The sequence below is a fragment of the Thunnus thynnus genome, chromosome 4, assembly GCF_963924715.1.
Source record: "Thunnus thynnus chromosome 4, fThuThy2.1, whole genome shotgun sequence".
NCBI classification, from domain to species: domain Eukaryota; kingdom Metazoa; phylum Chordata; class Actinopteri; order Scombriformes; family Scombridae; genus Thunnus; species Thunnus thynnus.
In genome coordinates this window covers 29,747,018-29,767,430 of record NC_089520.1, presented here as the reverse complement: position 1 = coordinate 29,767,430, position 20,413 = coordinate 29,747,018, and the positions used below count along the sequence as shown (strand labels likewise).

The 20,413-nt window shown below is 41.1% G+C and overlaps 1 protein-coding gene across 4 annotated transcripts in view; it reads left to right on the top strand.

Moving 5' to 3' along the window:
• The first annotated feature begins 1,269 nt into the window (after positions 1 to 1,269).
• Positions 1,270 to 20,413, top strand: part of sema3fb (sema domain, immunoglobulin domain (Ig), short basic domain, secreted, (semaphorin) 3Fb) — a 61,228-nt gene continuing 42,084 nt past the window's right edge. For 2 of the 4 annotated variants that reach the window (XM_067588257.1, XM_067588255.1), the window contains exons 1-2: positions 1,270 to 1,808; positions 4,007 to 4,173. In XM_067588257.1, coding sequence (XP_067444358.1) covers positions 4,056 to 4,173 — 118 coding nt within the window. In that variant the 5' untranslated portion in view covers positions 1,270 to 1,808; positions 4,007 to 4,055. The remainder of the gene's footprint in view (positions 1,809 to 4,006; positions 4,174 to 20,413) is intronic. The other 2 variants (XM_067588256.1, XM_067588254.1) reach the window with 1 other exon arrangement.

Genomic DNA, 20,413 nt, shown 5'->3' with positions numbered 1-20,413 from the left:
ACTTGTTGATTGAGAGAAAAAGAACACTTGTAGGCATTATATAAGCCAAATCCTGCTGAGCATTTTCCCTCCACACCTCATGTGTGGGTGGCAGATGGTGGCTCGCTGGTTGTCACAGAGATAGAAAGATGGAAATACAGGCGACTGATTCAAAGCAAACAAACACCTCCTTTGTGAAAGACACTCTGTCATACTATAGCAGCTGTAGAAGGGAGAGGAGACCGGACAGAGGATGCACAGGAACTGATTTTTTTTTTCCAGTTTGCATGAGTTGTTAATGCCCCAATAATTAATGTATTCATATTAACAGCAGTGGCTTAAAAAGTACTTCACTACATGACACTCACTAATAGTACATGTTAATTTGGCTACTGTCACTACTTTTTAATATTTCATCATCATCATCATAATCATATCTCCACTGTAAGATCTATGTCATTATCAAAGCCATCAAGAGACCATAAATGATGGATTTATAATCACAATTTAAGAATTTTGCCTTTCCTCTTTGCTTATGATAAAAATGTAATAATGCCCTGTTGTTTCTGTAGGTTGTTACTAACACTATTCAGCCATTGAATGTTGTGTTGTACAGTGCACTCCATCTGCTCACACAGATAACATTTTGGTAGATTTTGCATGAATTCTAATTAAAAAAAAATTGTACAACTCTTCAATAACGCACTCTTTATAAAAGAGTTATAAGTTATGACTAATAACTTTATTAAATCCATTAATGAGTAGAGATTTCGGGTTGCCAGATTATTAAAAATCCCAGACCATGTTTGACCACTTATTTCCAGTAGTGGGAGGGCTGCAGACAGTCTGGACCGAAATAGGCTACATTTATTTATAACATCTTTCATCAACATATTTCATCAGTACTCACAACTACAGACTTATAATAATTTATTACATTTATATTATGCAGACATTTATGACTGCACTATTACCAAATACGAACCAGACAATAGAATATTTTGCAACCTGGACACCCCAGATTTTGTTATTATTCTGGACTGATTTATAAAGCATAAATCAATGAGTTGCTTAACATTTATAAAGCCATTAGTTACAACTTAAAATCCATACAGGGTGCCTTTAAAAAAAAAAGTGGTGCAAAATTTCAGCCACTCTGTCTGATAAGGTAATTTAAAAAAATAAAACAAGTAAATTGTACATGTAAGATTGAAATGACTATAGTGTTCATTCTTCTTCGTCCACTCTCCAGCCGGCTGACGGCTCTGACAGCATACAGTGGAAGCCTGTAATACTGTGGTAAATCATGTCTCGCCCCGGCTGGCTGATGGGCGGCTCGGCTCGGCGCTGCCCGCCCTGTGGGTGTGTTTAAGGCGAATGGGCCTCTGCATCCACCTGCTAGCGCCCTGCCTCTCTACAGTCAGGAGCGCCCAACTTTCCTGAGGAGCACACGCTGCGTGCCTGGACCTCTTTCCACCACAGGGACTTTGTTTCAAGCTGCTTTTTTTTCCCACGAGATGTTGATTGTAGTCGTGAGACAACACATTGTCGCCTCGCGATCCCGAAGATTGAACTAGAGAAACATTTTCTCTATTTTTTTAAAACTGTAATTTTCTTATTGTTCACTGACTCCTCCGGGGCCAATAACCGCGCATTGTGCACAGGTATAGTCTGCCCCCCTGAACACGGACTGTCCAGAAGCAGCACCGGGATTTATATTGTTATTATTGATTTCAACTTGGAGGCGAAAGTGACCGATCTGTTGGAATTGGTTTGTTCAATGACTTGCAAGGTTGGATCTGAAGTTATATTCGGAAAGCTGTAACAAGGTAGGTCAGATTACTTTGTCTTGATGCTTTTAGTTTTTATTTTCTATTTAACCTTCCTCATTATTGATGGTATTAAGGCTTACCTGCCTGCAGATGCGCTCTTTTTTTATTTGTTATTATATTATTTACAGCATGCCTCAGTTTATTTTCTCTTGGTAACATTTTAATAAAATAGCAAATAATAATATTTTAATTTGTAAATTGTAAACCGCCGTAATTCTTACATTAATCTTTATTACTCTTTATTTAATTGCTATTCAGTTTACCGTGCGCTCCAATTCCACACCAGACTGTTTACAGTTCTGTCGCCCATGTGTAGCCAAGGCTGCCAGTCTGTCACACACAGATTTCAGTCTATATAATGTTTCAGCAACATTGAAAAATTGTGCACACATTTGGTATTCTTTATTGCCGGCGGTCCACACCCGCAGGCATAGTGATAACAGTATATTAAGGAAGTTTCACGTTATTTTTATTGTCATAATTTCACGTTTGTTTTTTGGGGTTTTTTTTTTTGTTTTTTTTTACCAGGGAAACGATTCCTTTTGATTGCCTTTAGTGTTGTGGATGGTAACAAATCATCAGTCTTCTTTAATGTCTTGGATGGTCACCAAATGCGAGTGGATCCTTTCTTGTCCACTGAGCAGAATTCAGGAGGAGGGTAACACTGCAACATTAGCACTGAGCCCTGACCAATTTGTGGTTATTGGCTTTTGTCTTTATATATTTAGTTTGTTTGTCTTTTTGTTTTGTTTTTTTGGATGGTTGTCCTAAATATGGCAGTTCATAACTTGCAGACATAAACAACGGATAACATCAGTAGATGTTATATCTTTTATATCTTATATCTGTCTTTTCATCAGTGGCAATTAAGCTTTTTGAACTCATGATATATTCAAACGGTTATCGTTTTCCATAAATATTGCGTCTGTAAATTCTAAGGCATGTATTCATTCAACGACACAACAATATTTCAAGAGAGTAGATATTTGTAGACTTGTAGTGTACAGTTAATGGGCCCTCTCTGTATTTGACTCAGTACTGTTTGTGAGCAGTGCCTTGTTTGATTTCATTTGCTTGTGTGAAGGACTTGGCCTCTGTCTCAGAATAAACAGCTGGATGGTTAACAAATTGTCAGTAAATAGCTGAGGTTTAAACAGCTGGTTATGCTCATAAATCCACTCTAGCCAACCAGTCTGAGTTCTCTTTGGCTCCGTTGACGTCTCCAAAGGCGAGTTTGTGATCAAAATGTACTGTACAGTGTCTGAAGCAGAAGTGTGGTTTCGGTATTGGGAGAAGAGCTTTGTAGACTCATCACACTTTCAGAGTCCAATCAGTGAGTTCAGTATGCAGTCAGGGAGAAGAGTGCGGTGAAAAAAAGTTTCATCAGACCTCATCACAATGGGCTGTAGAAGTGGCAACACAGTAGATGATTAACTATGCCAAAAGTGGATTTGATGGAGATTAATCAAGAGCAAGAGGCGCCCTGTTAGACAAGTGTTTCTGATGATCCGTGACGTATGCGTGAATCATTGTGGTTGCTCCCTGTTGATCATTCATTAACTTAAGACATAATTGATGAGAATCACTGCTTTCTTTGGAAGACTAAAAGTGTTCCAGTCAGCGATTGAAGCTGTTGTCAGTTGTAACTCCTGTAACAAGCCTTTAGGAAGAAGTTGTGTAATATTTTATTTCATATTGTGCCAATCAGATTTGGTCTCTTTCTCTAGTAAGCATGAGGACGTGGTATAACCTGGTATCAGGTGAACCTGTAATTACAGAGCAGCGCATACGTATGGTGTCATAAAGTAGGAATGTGTTTAGGGAGAGGAACAGAAGAAAAGCTTCTCCCTGTAGAGTCAGCATGATCTTTCCTTCAGTCTGTCACACGCGCTCACAGTCACAAAAACAAACATAATTTTTTCCAAATGGAAGCATGTACAAATCTCTGAAAGCTTGGCTCCTCTCTATCAGGACTCATCAGTTTTATGAAGCTCCCAGAGATCTGGGTGAAATTTCTACACCTCAGTGCTGCGTCGCCAAAACTCTCAGGGATGGATCCCTTGGGAGCCATTGGTTTGACATGTCACATAAATTAATAAACAAAAACAGGAACAGATCCTGGCAGAATTTTAGTTTTGTTTTGGAGTGTAAGGTTGAGAAAACATTTTCTCATGTGTTCCTTTTTGTCCTTGCAGAGATTTTTTTTTAAACCACGGTTTGTGTGCTGCTGGAGGTTGGTCGACCATGCAGCTGGACGGTCTGTGGACAGTCCACACCCTCCTGGCACTGTCCAGCTTCGCTCTCGGGAACCCAGTGATCAATGACCCGCTGGCCGCACCTCGCGTCTTCATCTCCTTCAAAGGTATGACATGAGCCTTTCTCATTACACATGCATACATATTGGTTTGACTGTTGGTCACCCTCCACTCTTTTATTCCCACCTACCTTTCATTCCTGGTTTGCAACTGGTGTTTGGATGTTTCCAACTGTTCTTATTTCCTCTTCTTTTGGGTCTCCTTGTGCTGGTTTCTTAAACTCTGCCATGTGTTTGCTCATTCTATGATTGATGATATGACAGTTGTGTAATTGGAGTGTTTGTGGCTTTGATAAGTGCTGCAGGTTTTTAAAGAGGATGAACTTACGGCACCACCAAACTCTTATGTTACACCGCAGAGCTGCACTGAGCGCACCACAAACAAATCATACAATTCTCATTTGGTGCCCCCTCCTCCTCAGACCTCCAGGCATTGTAATAATCACCAGATGCTTCCACTGGCCTATATTACAAACAATTAAGAACACAAACAATGACTGAGCAGAAGCAGACATTGAAGATATCGTGTATGTCTTGCGCATAAGCATTTTGAAACAATATACATGATTATTGTTTTAGTTAATCAACTGCAGCGTCTTTATCTTCAATCATCTTTATTATGGAATCCCTAAATTGGAACCACAAAGGGAGACGGCATAATAAGGAGCATGTAATAACTCTGTGGCCATTATGTGATTATTCCCTGGTTAAGCAAACGTGTGCTTTAGGGGCTGTTTGTGCGTTTCGCTGGCCGTACAGATTAGGTGAGATGGGTTGCCGGGTTCTGTGGGGTGCAGAGCGAGAGAGGGTATTATCAAGAGCAAATTGCCAGGATCAGCCAAGCAGAGCAACGTCCCCGAGGCCTGTCCTGCTTGGAGATCAAGCCTTTGATTAGCATCCAGAGAAAAGCCGAGGGACCAAGCAGCAGTACCCCTGTTTGCTTTGCTTTCCATTTCCCACCGCTCCCTTGTACAAGTTGACTTAATTAAGTGGACTGGCACAGTTCATTGTTGAAGGCGTTTTCCTGCTTTAATCAAGTAGGATTTAACACATCAGTGAGCGCACATCCAGAGCTCAGCAGTTTTTTTTTCATTTTCCAAATATCATTTTAGTCAGTTCTTTATACAAAGGCTGTGTTGTTTTTAAAGAGGTGTGTAAATTTTGTGTTTGTGTTTTTTTTTACCTCTATTCTACTGTATCGTCATGACTTTGCTGTGAACAGACTCATTGGATGCTTTTGAATAGGTGCATCTTTGGATGGCTGAACTCAGCCGAAATACATTTGAAAGCAGCGGACTACAGGCACTATTCTTTGGCTGACAAGCAGGGTGGAAAAAGCTCGGCTCTCTTGCTTACCTGTGTGTGTTTGCCTCTCCAGTCAATATGAATTTCACAGTCTACTGCTGCTGCCTCTCTCAGAGGAATGCACCCCCCGCTCCATTCAATATTATGACTCTCTCTCCCTTAATTGCTTTTTGAGAGGCCCATGTAGTCCTTACCTTGGCAAGCTGGTTGCACTTCCCCTGATGTATCATGATGTGTTAAGTTTTTGCTTGAGCTGTTACGGAAGGCAGTTTTTGTCTGAGCTGCAACTTTAATGGAATACAGTGCGACGACAAGTGTGGACAAAAGCAGGTTTTTAATGTGAGACTGAGTTTGAGGGAAAGAATGTTTTTAATAGTCAGCTCTCTGTTTTTAATTATCGATCATTACGACATTGTGTCAAGGAAAAACTTAAATTGCATCTATAAAACTGCACATTTCTCTCAGTGCTAAACTAAATGCATGTTCCAAACTGATTAACTCGGTAGCTGAGGAGTGAGGTTAAGAACCATGACCTCCATCTGGGAGGCCCTCACTGCCCTATTAAAGCAGGTAGGGTAAATCATGGGACCTAATTGCTTTGCTTTGGCTTCATGTAGTGTGCACAGCTTTTATGACGGAGGGAACACCCTCTGTGGTACTGAAAGAAAACCCTGAAAATGTTCAACTACATATAAGGTGTAGTTGGAAAATGTATCTTCTTATATACATCTCAATAAGATTAGAGTTACTAAAGTCTGAGGGATAAACCTTGGAAGTAGACTTTGTTCAGGCTTATCATGTCTTGTGCGCTAGTAAGCTGAGGAGAAAGAGCAGTGTTAGCAAGGAGTGTGCCTCAGTTTAGACAGCAAATAGGTGTAATCAATGTCAGATGAGCAACCTGAGTCTTTTTGAAGAATGAGGAAAGGGAGTGAAACAAATCCGCCTTAGATAATCAGTTGACATTTTAAGGTTAGTTGAGACAAGACTGCTGTCGCCAGCAACCCCCAAGAGACAAATCATATCAAATAGTCTACCTGGAACTGCTGAGAATCTTCTAGTTTGAGTTAACACAGTCTTCCATAATGAGTCCAAGCTCTAAATGTGGTGCTAGTGGTGAAGTGATGAGTTAAGTCAAGACATTTGATTGTAAAATGATTCATTATTTAGGTAAAGATTAATGTATGTTTTACTTGAAGCTATTTTGATAGATTTAGATACATATAATAGAATATTCACAGTGTGGAATCTTGAATTTCATTTAATACAGTTAAGTGTTCAGTTGCCACGTAGGTGTCTAAATCAGTGATTGTTTTTTATTCACAGGGGATGAAGTTCTTGTAAAGCGAAGGCATCATTCTAGATTTTTTCTTTTCTGTTTAAATTTATGGTGCAACCAAATCTGAGCTATCCATCACTGTAGTGAAATACTGAATTAACATGTGAAAGGATTGTGTGAGAGCATCACGACTCTGTGAGACTCCTAAGTCATGGAAGTGTATTTGTGCCACAAATCCATTAAGAGGCCGTCTGATTTATATGTGCAGTTTTTCTCATGTATCACACTGTGAAGTACGTGCACAGAAAAACGGCACATTTTCTGAATGGACAAACACTGCGGGAAGTTTTGCCCAGCCATGTTTTGAGTGTAACATTATTGCTGTTGGCCCACATTCCCTCTATGACATATCTGAGTTCATGCATTAAGCAGATCCAAATCTAAATCCATGCTTATGGCTCTTCTATTTAAGGCCTTATACCACACATAAACATCTTCCTTATCTGGGCTGCTACACCTTCATTCACTAAAAATACTACAGTCCCACACTCCCATGCAAAATTGAAGCAAGGTGGTGCCTATACTTTCTATGCAGTTGTTTACATATACTGGTGACCTAAAGCCTTTAGTGATATTTTAGAGATCTTTAAACACAGGCCTTACCCAGTTCGCTTAGATAGACAGATAGCAGGTAAACACTGGTAGAGAGTAAACAAAGAAACAGGGTCAGGAATCTCCACGATTGTAAATTTTCACTTTGAAAAGCCGTGCAGATGTAATCTACAGCTGAGGGTGGAGCCATGTCTTGTGCTATAAAGACCATGTGAGAATCAACACAACGCACCTCCCACCTTTTCCCACTTGGTGTTAATGAAATTTGAAATGTCTGTTATGACAACTACAGCAATAGAATTATGGCCCGTCAGTACAAAGGAAAAGTCCTTTAAATACCATAACATAAGGATTACAGCACTCTCCCCGCAACCCTCCCCCTGAGGCCAAATCCACAAGGACAACACCAGAATGTGGGTCAACTTTGCCACAATACACAAGCTCACTGCTGGCAGTGCAGGTGGCAGTAAAAGGAGGCAGCCCGGCTCGTCATTATTCCAAATATTTCTCATCTGCATGCCCTCCTGTGAAGGGCTAACAGCAGGCTCCTATTTTTACTCCTCAGCAAAGTCTTTAGTCTATATCGGGTGTGAGTGTATGTGTGGGTGGGTGGCAGCGTGGAGGGTTAGAAACTGCCCTTTGGGGTTAAATGCCAGGCATTCTGGTATGTGTTGGCCTTTGTTACGCAGTAGTTATGTTTCCAAAATGTGATTTTAATGCCTGGGAATAACAACAGATGAGGATTAAATCCGAAAATGTGAGCTAAAAAGCAGCTTAGGAGTGTATCCTTAAAGAGAAATAGTTGTTTTTATAAATCAACAGTTTGTTATCAGTTCATCTCTGGGCTTGCCCCTTTACTGCTGCCCTCTCACTTATGATAGTAAATATATGAACTGTTATTGCAGTTGTTCACACGAGTGGTTCCAGTGGTCACTTTCTTCTTCTCAAGAGGTACAATAGTAGTCAGAATTAGCTATTATCTTACACTCTTATCACTGCTGACCAGACAGGCTATGACAGCATGCATTTTTGAGATGGAACCGACTGTTGACTCAATATTAACTTGTTGAATGAACAACTATATGACATATATATGACGTAAATGCAACGTGACTTCTATGTTTGCTCAAGGTGATCATCACTGATAACTTCCTGCTTAAGGGGCTGGTGAACTCATTCATACTTGTCGGATGGTCGAACAGCTTCGGAAACTCCCTCCCTCCACACCTTTTCCGAGGTTGAATTAGGAGGGGCTGTGCAAGACCTTTTCTGTAACTTTCCAAATCAGACAATCTGACATTTACACCCACTTCATACAGTGATTGGGCAGCTGTGTGGAGGTGAGAAAGTTGTCACGCTTGTTTACATCCCTGACATAACCATTTCAGTCGCTTTTAATGTGAACATCCACATGCAACACTATGAAGGCCTTCCAGGAGAGATTGTCTACAAATGTATGTATTATCCCTGCATTTAAATGACACCACATCTTCCCCCTCTCTATGATGGCTGGCTTTTCACTCCACATTCAGGTGTAGCCATTAGGAGCAACTGTAAACACTTTTAATTTCAGCGTATGAAATGAATTCATCGTATAAATCAACCTTTAGCCCCCTCTTTTCCTCTTCTTGTTGCAGGCCTAATTTGCTGGATACCACAAGCATATTGGCACACCTTTGCCCTAACTGTAATATTTCAGTATTGCCGAACCACATGTAGAAGCCACGAAACCACTGCCCCAGTAGTTTGGCACCACTGCTGATGTTCGGCTGTGATCTCTAATTATTGTTTGTGAGGGCTAAGTGCATATAATCCTACGGCAGCAAAGTAATGACTGACAAAGCATTGAAAACCACTATTACACTGGCCATGTCCCAGACCACAGCTTCTCTCCACAGCAGCTAAGCCAGGTTATATTTAGTGTAAAACTCCCTTCTCCCTCAGCAGGCACATAGCAGTCATTTGTAACGCCGTGGTTAACCATTGAACACAGTCGGCAGGGTGGTGACGGTGGTTTAAGTGCAAACGCAGCTTGGACTGGCGCAACTTGCACTCTGCTGTGATCCAGCTGTCATGAGTGTCACTTTATCGTTAGGTCCTAGTTGGCCAGAAGCCATCCTCACCTTTGAATAACATTTGAAATTTGTGGGTGGGTGTAGAGAATACAGTGCATGTTGAAACGAAAGGAGGCTGTGGTGTGAGGTCTAGTCTGAGAAACATTGTTAATCCTCCACTGTGGTGCACATGACTTAAGAATTGTAGATTCCCTTCTACCCAGTGTGTGTGGAGATGTGTGCGTGTGTGTAGAAGGCAAACCAACAGTAGCTCCCCAGGCTTTGTGGAGTGGGATTTGTGTCGCATTTAAATCAGACATTAGACATCATTGTGGAACAATATAAAATTCATTCATGGCACGCATGGCTTAACTTGTTTATTAGTGAGGTCTGGAAAAATGTGCCAAAATGAAAATCAAAACCTTTGTTACACAGTCTCTCTGCAGTGAAAAACAGTAAGCATGGATTTGTTTTCAAAGATTTAAATGCTAAATTCATATTCAGCATGGCACACAGCCGACCATGAAATGCTTTGCACTCTTATATAGCACTTCAAGCCTAAAGCTAAATACTTTGCACATTACTGTATTTTTTAGTAGCCCCTGTAGCCTATATTGCATTTCAGTCTAAATGATGCAGCAATCATCCCAAATGAACTATAATCACAAGCCAGGCACTGCCCTGTTTCAAACTGGGGGCATGGATGAGCAACTTGTCAGATGTAATCGTTAAACGGTCTAGTAGCCTTTGGGTGACAGGTCAGGAATCAGGAATCGATTAGCTGCCTGTCTGTGAGCACCTATAACCCAATCCATACCCCCTATTTGGTAGATGACTGATAGGACTGTGATTGCATTTTATTTCCAGACCAACTGCTACATTTTTTTGATTGAAATGCAATGAAGATGATCTGCTGAAGAAAAGCAACAGTGCACTTTGCATGGGCTTTGGTCATGTTAAAATCACAACACTAGTGGAATTGAATAAATCTGTGTAGATGATATTTCAGTGTGAGTTTAATAAGATTCTTAACCCAAATTCTGCATTCATTGCTTTTAAAACAAACCTCCGCTTGTCTTTATAGAGATGAATCAACATGAAAATAATGTAGTGAAGTTTTTGCATTTTATTTTTGTGTGTTTTACACACATCAATAATTAATGTTATGTGAATATTGCATTTGAATTATTGTATTTAAATGTGCCACAAATTTCCATAAATCTTTGCAATAAACCTAAACAATTTCTAAATCTGTTAGCCACATGCAGCAGTATTATAGAAGACTGTACTGCTCCCATTCTCACCTCTCTCCTTATCAGGAATATGTGTTGGACAGATGTGTGATATTCCTCAAAAAAGATGAGTGTATCAGAGCCTTTCATCACATTGCCCCTGAATCCAGCAGTAATCTCATGTCCGTCTCTGATGGTGCGAGTTTCCCTCTGCAAATAAAATCGCGGTCACAGTGTCATCTCAAAGCTGTGTCAGCCAACCATTAGCGCTGTCTGCGCCTCCCACCTAGCGCTGATGCTGCAGCTCCTCCTGGAATATCTGTTTTATTCTCTCCTTCCCATGGCTGTTAAATGCACACAAGCCTGTCTTTATGATGGCCCATGAATCGAGTCATTGTACTGGAGTGTTATAGAATATGGTCACTTGGCACCTCGTTCTACTTGATTCTCATGCCATATGGCCACAAGGTTGTAAAGTGTATCGCAGGCTGCTTGGGTGGTCCTAATGTTTGATAAAAGAGGAAAAAATACCAGCACTTGTCCCTGGATTCTCTTTCTCCAACATCTAGCCAAATGGTTGTTGGATATATTGTGTGTGTGCAGGTGGGGATGTGTTAGCAGGTAACCAGGTTCTTACACCTCTCCAGCACAGGGATTATTGCGGGCAGGGGAGACTGAAGGTGACAGAGTGCCGTCTAAATATAGTCTCATCTTTGAATGCTTGGTTTCCTGCTGCAGTTCTGTCTGTCTTCCCTCTCCTACTCATTTCTCTTCCCCTGGCATGGGAACAGCAGTAAAAGCACAGGGACCAGGGTGTTTGGGATTCCTGGCATGGCAGCACTGCTCCCTTTTAGCATCTGCAGAAAGAGGGATATGTTGTGTTCAGTGTGTGGTGTTGCCTCTTTGGCCCGGGTTTCACCTGTGGAACAGCCTCCTGAGTCGGGTTACGGGCTCTGACAGTGCCTCGCCTCCAGTGAAACCGAGATATCATCTCTCAAAAAGACTGAGGACCCAGTGTTGTCTGTCCGTCTTGTCTTTCACGGGCATGTTGTTGCATCTGTTGCCTCCCCCCCTCGTACCCCTCCTCACCAGACTGGAAAATACCAGCCAAATTGTCCAGATACTGTGAATCACTTTCTCCTCACTGGCACAGCATCTCCTTCCATGTGTTTTTATTTATGGAACTACAATTGTACCCCTTTTTGTAGCTTTACATAAAATCGCCAGGAATACAGAATTAGAGCAACTATTACAAACAGAGCAAAGCTGGTGCAATCATGTCTTTTATGTCTATGCAGAATATGGGCAAACATGTTGGAGCAGTAAATGATTCCACATGTTAAAGCTAAGTAATAAGACAGTACTTGGTTATTTCCTGTAATCACAAAAGCTTTCGGGGCAAGATTTTTCACTCAGTATGGTAGCTGGAGGCCATGTCAGTCACATCGTGGGAGCCCTGTCAGGTGTGATTAAACTTTCTGAAAATTTACAGTGATGTGGAGAAAACTGTCTTTCTCAGTCTTTTGTTATTATACTATCCCTTTGTTTGGGAAATTGCTAACAGATAATGATGTGTATTTTCCGGCTTGACATTAGTAAAACCACGCAGCCAGCCAGGTCCATTTGAGCCTACGACTGGTTATCTCGCACACCTGCCAAGCTTCAAGGTTGGTCCTCTTTCTAGGTGGCATAATTAAGACTTCCTGTGGGATTTTGTGTCTTTTCTCACCTGTGAAAACAGGGCATTAGTGGAGACTGGATAAACAGGTTGAGGACTCAGACTGGCTTTGTCTCTGTACCGCCGCTGGGGCTGAACACAGTATATTCTTAGCGCTAGTGTTTCTCTTGTGGCAGATTAAGGTGTCAGGTAGAATAATGGTCCAGACGGATTAGACGAGTTTGTGGATCCAGCTCAAACCTGTGCCCAAGTTTCATTATGGGTTTACGCTTTGATATCTCTTCTAAAAGTGTTACTTAAGGGAAAGAGGATGAATTAGGAGCAAAGAAAGAGAAGGTTAGTAGAGGTGGGGGTGAGAACATGAGAGGGAACATAACACAATTCAGTGGCCACTAGTCGACAAGCAGTCATTAGTTCAAGCCATTAGCTGACTAGTAGCTGCGTGTTTACAATATTAATTTAATTATTTAAATATATATATTTTTGTGGCATCAGAAAATGGTTTGAGTTCCAGGGCTGAGAAAGAATGTTATAAGTAACATTGTTAACACTGTGCTACATTACAGAGAAATACAAAACCATAATACTGAGCCTTTAAAATATACATTTTATCTTTAACAACAATGCTAATGGCAAAAGCATTAATGATTCTTAATGTGTCGGAACAACCAGCAAGGAGGCTAAGTAGCTATTAGGCTATTTAGATGTTTCAGATGATAAGTCATGTTTGAGGTGGATGAATGATGAGGTGAATCTTTGCATGCAGAGTTTGCTCAAAATGATTCCACACTTTGGATGATTTTGTGCCTGACAGTAAGAACTTTTTGGCTGGACCACAGGGACCATCACTGTGCCGAGTGTTGCCATGTGTCCCCACTTCATGTGTCTGTTGTTTCAAATTAAAAGCCCTCGAGTGTTTCATACACAGTCCAGTCATATATTAGGCTTTGACCCACTCTTGTTAACAGCGCAGCTCCCAAATGGAGTTTGAGAGTTTTTTTTCCCTGCGACTAATCGATCGATTAAAACTTGGCTGACTAAGACTCTTCTCATCGACTAACGTGGCCACATAGGTGAACAACTTTAAATTGAGCCACTACTATGAAATGCTCCTTTGTCTTCTCATCTGGATTCAATGTTGATTTGATCCCCTTTGACATTCAGCTACTCACACACAAACTGTGTCTCTTAGATCGGAAGTCAAGCAATTGTACTTGTTATTTGATGCATGAAAATGTGGATGATATTCAAGTTTTAGTCATCTCTTGGGCTTCAGCAGCCAGCCTGTCAAAGTACTCCCTTCAACCCCTGCATAACTCCTCCAGAATACTGTCTTCAACCTCCGCAAATTCTAGCGTATCACATCCCTCCCTCCACTCCCTCCACTGGCTGTCTGTAGCTGCTCGTATCAAGTTCAAAACCCAATGCTGCCATATCAGCCTTTGAAGGGATCTGCACCCCTCGTACTTCCATGCTGTGGATCCAGCCCTGCACACTGCCCCTCCGTGCTCTGCGTTAAGGTGCTCACTCTTTGCTACAGAATGCCAATCCATCACATGTTCACTCTTGTCCCTTTCTTTCAGTTCCCTAACGGTTTCCTCACTCCAGTCTGAACAAGAAGTACCTGATATCACCCATGTTTCTCTGAATCATATCTGCTTTCAACTCTTTTGCTCACTAGTTGCTTTGGAAAGACTTTCTTTCTGTGTCCTTAGATCTGATTTTGTTCATCTTGCACTACACTTCTTTCTTACAGAGACAGTTTGTGGTCAAAAGCATATAAGGAACATCTGATTTTTGCTCTCCATACTATTTGTTGTGGTAATTTTGTTGATCTTGGAATAGAAATTACTTAACTGTTGCACATATGGTATGTCCCTCTGGATAAGCATGTTAGCATTTAATGTAAATACAGATAATTTAAAGGTTATTACATTTCTTTATGCTAAATAAATTTAAATTTTTAACAAGTGGTAGGAATAACACATTGTACTCAAGTTTGCAGCTGTCATCATGACATAGTATGTATATGGTTGGTGTACTTCCTGGCCAATAGGAGTGCTAATGAAAGTTTGGTTAAAGACCATCTCCATGCTTCTGTAGATCCCTGAAGACGTTAAGTATATGGGAGTTTCTCAGAAAGGTCAAGTGGGAGGGCATGACCCCGACTGTGGAGGTCAAGGCCACTGCCCTCCTCTGATCTACAGCCTTAACATAATTTCTCACCCTCTGTCAGTGGGGTATTGAGTTTCAGATGTTTCTTGCTGCCTAAACTGCTGAAACTTTGACCCACTGATGTGACCTCTCTTAAATATGCCATGACTGATAGCCAAAATACACCAGGCACGGATGCGGTGTGAACACGTCTGCTGCAGCATGGCAGCAGTACGCGTCCATTATAATCAATTGAAGCTGCTACACTGACCACGAAAGCCGTGCACACCCGTGCGGGCATCTTTTTTTTTTCTCTACGCGTGGGTACACGGCCCTGCAACAGGTAAAAACTACATAGAACTGTGTAAGAAAACAAGTACAATCTGTTTAAATGATTAAAATAAATACCTCATTGTACCAGAGGCAATGTGTCGCAGCAGTGCAACACGAATGTTTATTTTTTTACATTGCTCATGAAAATAAATCAATCAATTCAATGTTTATCCATGTTCCTGGAGTTAAAACGATCAAGTTAATTAATGCAGTACCAGTTAATATAGCCTACATCTGTGCCTGGTATATTTCAGCTGTGAGACTGCACTGTATACTGTAAAATTAAAATGAAGCAGAAAACAATGTGTTTCCTTTAGAGAGCACGCACAGCTGTAGATGCATGTTGCAAGTACAGATGTTGTGCAGGGCAATCTGTTTAGCAGTAGCTGAGACAGAAACCTGTCACGTATGAATGGATTGTGAATTAGGCCCTGCAACAATGGAATAGTCGTAAAATTGAAATATGGTTTGAACTATTTGCTTGATGTTGTGGCAGCAAAAAAATGAATGATAAATGTTATTAACAGGATATTGCAAAGAACATTTTCACTTTGAAATTTAAAATTTTCTGACATCTTGGTGGGATGTGATGATTTAGTGTTTCAAATTAAACAGACCTTGTTAACATGCCACATATTGGGCAATGTAACATGTAATTGGTGAGCATTGGGAGTAGAAAGACGCATGGCTAGCATGTTTGGATCAGTTGCAATGTTCCAAGGTTTTTAGGCTTGACAGAAGATACACAGATTGATTTCAAAAGTTGCTTAAACCTTTATCATGCCTATGGTGGTGAAGCACTTTGCTGACATTTGGATGAGGAACATTTTTAAATATTTGGATTTCACAGAGCTTGAAATGTGTAGTGTACAAGAATAGAAGTCATGCATAAGCTAAATAAATCACAAATTGTTCTCTATATGATGTTTGTGGTTGCAATTAATCAGTGGTTAATCAGAGCAGCAGGCTGAATTGATTTGGCTGGATTACGTATCAGATCAAAGGACAAAACAAAGACTGATCGGAGCCAGACCTGGTGTAGAGTGGCTTTATATTACAATTTCAGAAAATTTAACCTACATGATAAAATACAGACACAGTTCAGCATTTTGACCTCATCTACTTGGTGTAACATTTGGAATCAACATTCAAAAGCTGCTAGTCAGTGTTTTGAACCAACATACTCAAAATCTATCCTTTAAACTCATTCATATGGTTTTGTTAGAAAGTACTGTGCAGGTTAGGTTTAGAATTCAGAAAGTTTATGTTATACTGATCATTAATTTGGAGTTCACTCAAGCATTTTAAGAGTAAACTGCAGTCAGCATTTCACCCAACCTTCCAGCCCCATCCTTTCAGCATGTTTGCCCCCTGCTTCCCACCTCCTCATCTGGTCAGTGATGAGGTCATATACTGCTCCTCTTTGGTAAGGGGAAATGAGGCTGTTTGGAAGACACACTGAAGAGTTTAGCCCATAAGAGCCTTTAGGCATAATACAATGCGTGCACTTTGATGCCTTTGTAGTGGCGTGGTTTTGAAATGCTGATTTGGAGATTTCCCTATTGCTGCCTCCTGCCTGTTGGTAGAGTAGGTGTTAATTGCAATGTGTGGGGATGGACTCTCGTTCACATCCATTGAGGCCTGGCCGGGGCCAGCGGTGACCCCCTGGCAGGCTGTTTTTGTCAACGACCCATCCTTTCAGGCCCCCTCCTGCGGCGGTGCCTCCTCTTGATTGGTGAAGGAGTGAAAAAGGGGGAACCCTGGCATGCAATTCCCCTTGTTGTTGTTGTTGTTTGGAGTCGCCCACACACTCTTCCCCGTGTGAAGGTCCTATAGCCACAGGCGTTTGTGTAGGTTTGCCTCTTATTCACAGAAGTTCATTCACATTCTGGGAGACCTGGGGGTGGGCGTCAAACTGGCATCAGGCCTTCTTTGTCAATGAATGCAGCGCACAGCATCCCGCAGGCCTTTCTCTGTGCTTCCTATAGATTCCTCGGTCCAGGTCCAAGGAGCAACACTGTGGAGCTGCAAAGGGAGGACAGCAGTTTAGAATGGAGGTGAAAAATGAGGTCCTTGGATGGAGGGAAAATGAAAGTCAAGAGGAGCATAGGAGACTGTTTACATCCTCCGTTCCAGCCTGGCATGCTGCCAAACCAACCAGTGGGCGATGTGTTGCAATATGAAAGCGCAGGGGATTATGAGTATCAGGGGGAATATTTGTGAAACTATTTGGTAATGTCCTAATGTTGCTCACTTTGTTCAATCACTCACCCCTCTTCTTTGATTATCTGATCTCCCTGCTTGTCTGAGCGAATGTACATGCTATTGAACTCTCCGAGTCCTCTTATTGTTTTGTAAATCTTAAAGCGAGAGAGGGTGGTGTCACTGTGCGCACTAATGTGTCCCTGTTTGACTTCTTAACGCAGTTGCTTGTTTTCCCGCTTATCCCTTCAATGGAGGGTTAATGAATACTTTATTGCCACTCTAGTGCATAGATCTTAGTGGCTGTATTTAATTTCCCCCCAGGGACGTCCTGTGGCGTTTCCCAGAGTTTTGGAGCAGCCTACTTTGCATTTCCTTTCTGTGAGAAGACAAACGGGCCTCAAGTCCAAGATGAACCACTCTGACAGAGGGAGGGCAAGACAGAGAAAAGAGGACAGAGAGAGGAAGAGAGGCAGGCAGAGTACAGGCTAGAATTTCACTTCTACTTCTTTGCCTCCAAGCTCTGAAACAAGTCCAAACTCTCTCATGGGCTACAGTGTGGATCAAGTTTTACCCCCACTCGTCTTCTCCCACCTTCCCATTTTGGACATGCTTATGTTTTATCATCCAGACAGCGAGGGTGCTCAGTGAGGAATAGAGTTGCAAAAAGTGCAGAAGGAGTTTGTTGGATGACTTTTCCAGGGCAAAAGTATTGCACACAAGCAGTTCCTATTATTAACTGTTGATTGTTGGAAATGTCTATATTCTGTCACTTAACTGGTGTTCAGCTCCACTGGTGTGTAATCAGGCAGCTATCCATACATTTGTCACTATTGTGGTTATATTTCTGATGCCTTCACTGCTACAATAAAGTTCCTAACTCCACCTCAGGTGGGTAATGACTGATATCATCATGCTCATAACTCTGTCAGACAGAGCTCAGTAATGCAGCTCAACTGTGACGAGTGTTTGCTATTTTAAAGTTGTAATTAAGTCAGTTAACCTCCCCTTTTCCATCACAGTGCACAACCAGAGAGGGGTTCCAGGGGGTCCCAGCGGCCACCTCTGTCACACGCTGGACCCTGTGGTGAGCGATGGCTTTTTAATGGAGGCCTCCCAGCTGAAAAAAGGCCCTAGCTAGTGGAACCAACCCGAGGGGATATTTAAAAGACTGGCAAAAGAGCAGTAATGAATAAGCAGCCCTTCCTGTTTTCTTAAATGTGGAAGCAGCATAGAGTAAAGGTAATTGATCGGAACTAATTAGCAGTGGAGAGATAAACGATGGTTAGGTGAGATGCGTCGCTTTTAATGACACACTGTGGGGATGGAATGCACTGTGGAATTAACTCTTCAGTGAGTCCGTTGAAGCTGCAAACCCACGTAAAGCTCAGTCATGTGTTTGTGTTTGTGGGTTAATCTCAAAGGCACTTTAGGACTCTCTAGTTGTGCTGGAGAGTGTGGAAATTGTTAGTGAATCAACTAAATTTTCCAACATAACATTCAAGTTGTTTTTCAGCTGCAATTAGTTTCTAAAAGTTTTCTTTTCCATAGGTGAAGTATTGCATTGGGGGAAAAAAAGCTGTTTTTGGAGTGTGTGTTTTGCTTGTACCTTTGACAGGTGCTTCAGACACTTGTTGCATGTCACAGTGTATGATCCTGCTGACTGTGGTCATCAGCAGTGACACAGGGACAGTGAGTGGTACTGTAGTGTACACTGTCCCATACGAGTCACTGTCCAGCATGACCAGCAATGGCAGAGAAGAAGAACAGACATTTTGTTTTGTTTCAAGATGAGAATAAATACTTTGTCTGCATCAAAAGACTTCCATAACTCAGAAGTAATTATGATGACTCCATTTATTATGATTTGCATGGCTGAAGGAAAAACATGAGTGTCTTCTGACTTTACTTAAAGCAAAAGTACAAGAAAGCCCAATAAAATTAAATCAACAAGGGACTATAAACCATGCAATCTTAAAATTATATGCTGTTTGAGTTGCATAATATCAGCATGCTATTTTCATCTCATATAGAATCCATCAAACCAAGTTCTGTCAAGTCCTAAAATAGCTTGAACATACAGGCACCAGGATCACTGATAGATGCAGCGATGAGTCTTTTCACAGCTGAGGCCAACCTCTTCCTCTTCCCCGTTCTTAGTTTAACACGTCCCCAATTCTCTCTCTTAGCAACATGCTTCAGCTGCCTGACAATGGTTTTCTCTTGAGATGTCAAGAAAATTCACTTTCATCTGTGAATCAGAGGGGAAGTCTGAACCAGCTACGAAAAGAGCTGTCATGACACCGGACAATCACTGACACACCTGATAGTTTACCTGTCAGAGAGTTTCCTCTCCTTTTTAATTTTCCTTTATAATTTGCAAGTTTATTGTGATGGAAGCTTTCATGTCCTATTAAATGTGTGTCGACATCGTATGGACATTATTATTCTTTTTGTCTCAGTGGTTTGTGTCTCACACAAGGTCTTCTGTGAATACACAGTAAATCTCATTTAATTAAATGATATATCCAGAGGAGATATACCTCTATGTTTTTACCATCTCTGATGTGGCACACAATTGATTTCATCAGGAATTAGGATTGGCAAGAGATGAATGTTATGAAGTGCAACTGTTAAGGCTCCATTTCAGTGGAACTTGAAGCCGTAGCCTTGGTTCCGACTTCATCCCTCACACGCTTGTTAGGAAATAAAAAGGCCTTGAGGTTGATTGTGATAAATATCATCTGAAAAAAACGAGTCATTGCCAGCAATATATCATTGTTAACCTCAGTGGGCTGTGGAGTGAGTGGATATGTATCACTTATCTCTCCTTCGTGTCAGGATAACCACTTGAAAAAACTGCTGTTATATAAAGCTACGTATTATCTTATCCTGAGAATAAAGAGTGAAATGAGTATATAATAATGTGCACATGTAGAAATGTTAACTCATTGTATGCATGATAATACTACAGTGAGTGTTCCCAGATCTTTTGTTTTTCTTGTACATAGCAGCTCACCCACATTATTTTGCTGCCAAACCCAAGTGTGGACTATTTAATAGTGAAATGGATAATATACTGCATGTCATAAAATATAATGCCACCATTACATGTCTTTGTAACTTAACTACTGCATGTACTTTACTGCTGACCATAATACAAACCATGATGTAGTTGGGTTTTTTCCAGATTCTTAAATGTTTTTGTCATATTTCCAAGACTTGAAACTTGTTAGAGATCATGTCATCTTCAATTTTTGTCAAATTTATCGTTGCGTACAAATACAGTTGAGAGTTAAGAACTGACTTCTGAACAGCAAACTTCAAGAAGCTATCAAATTCACATCTCAAAGCCTGTGTTGGCATATAGTTTGGCTTATGGGAGGTTGGAAGTTAGAGGTTTTATGAAAAATGAGCTTGACGTTCACTGTAATAATTCCAA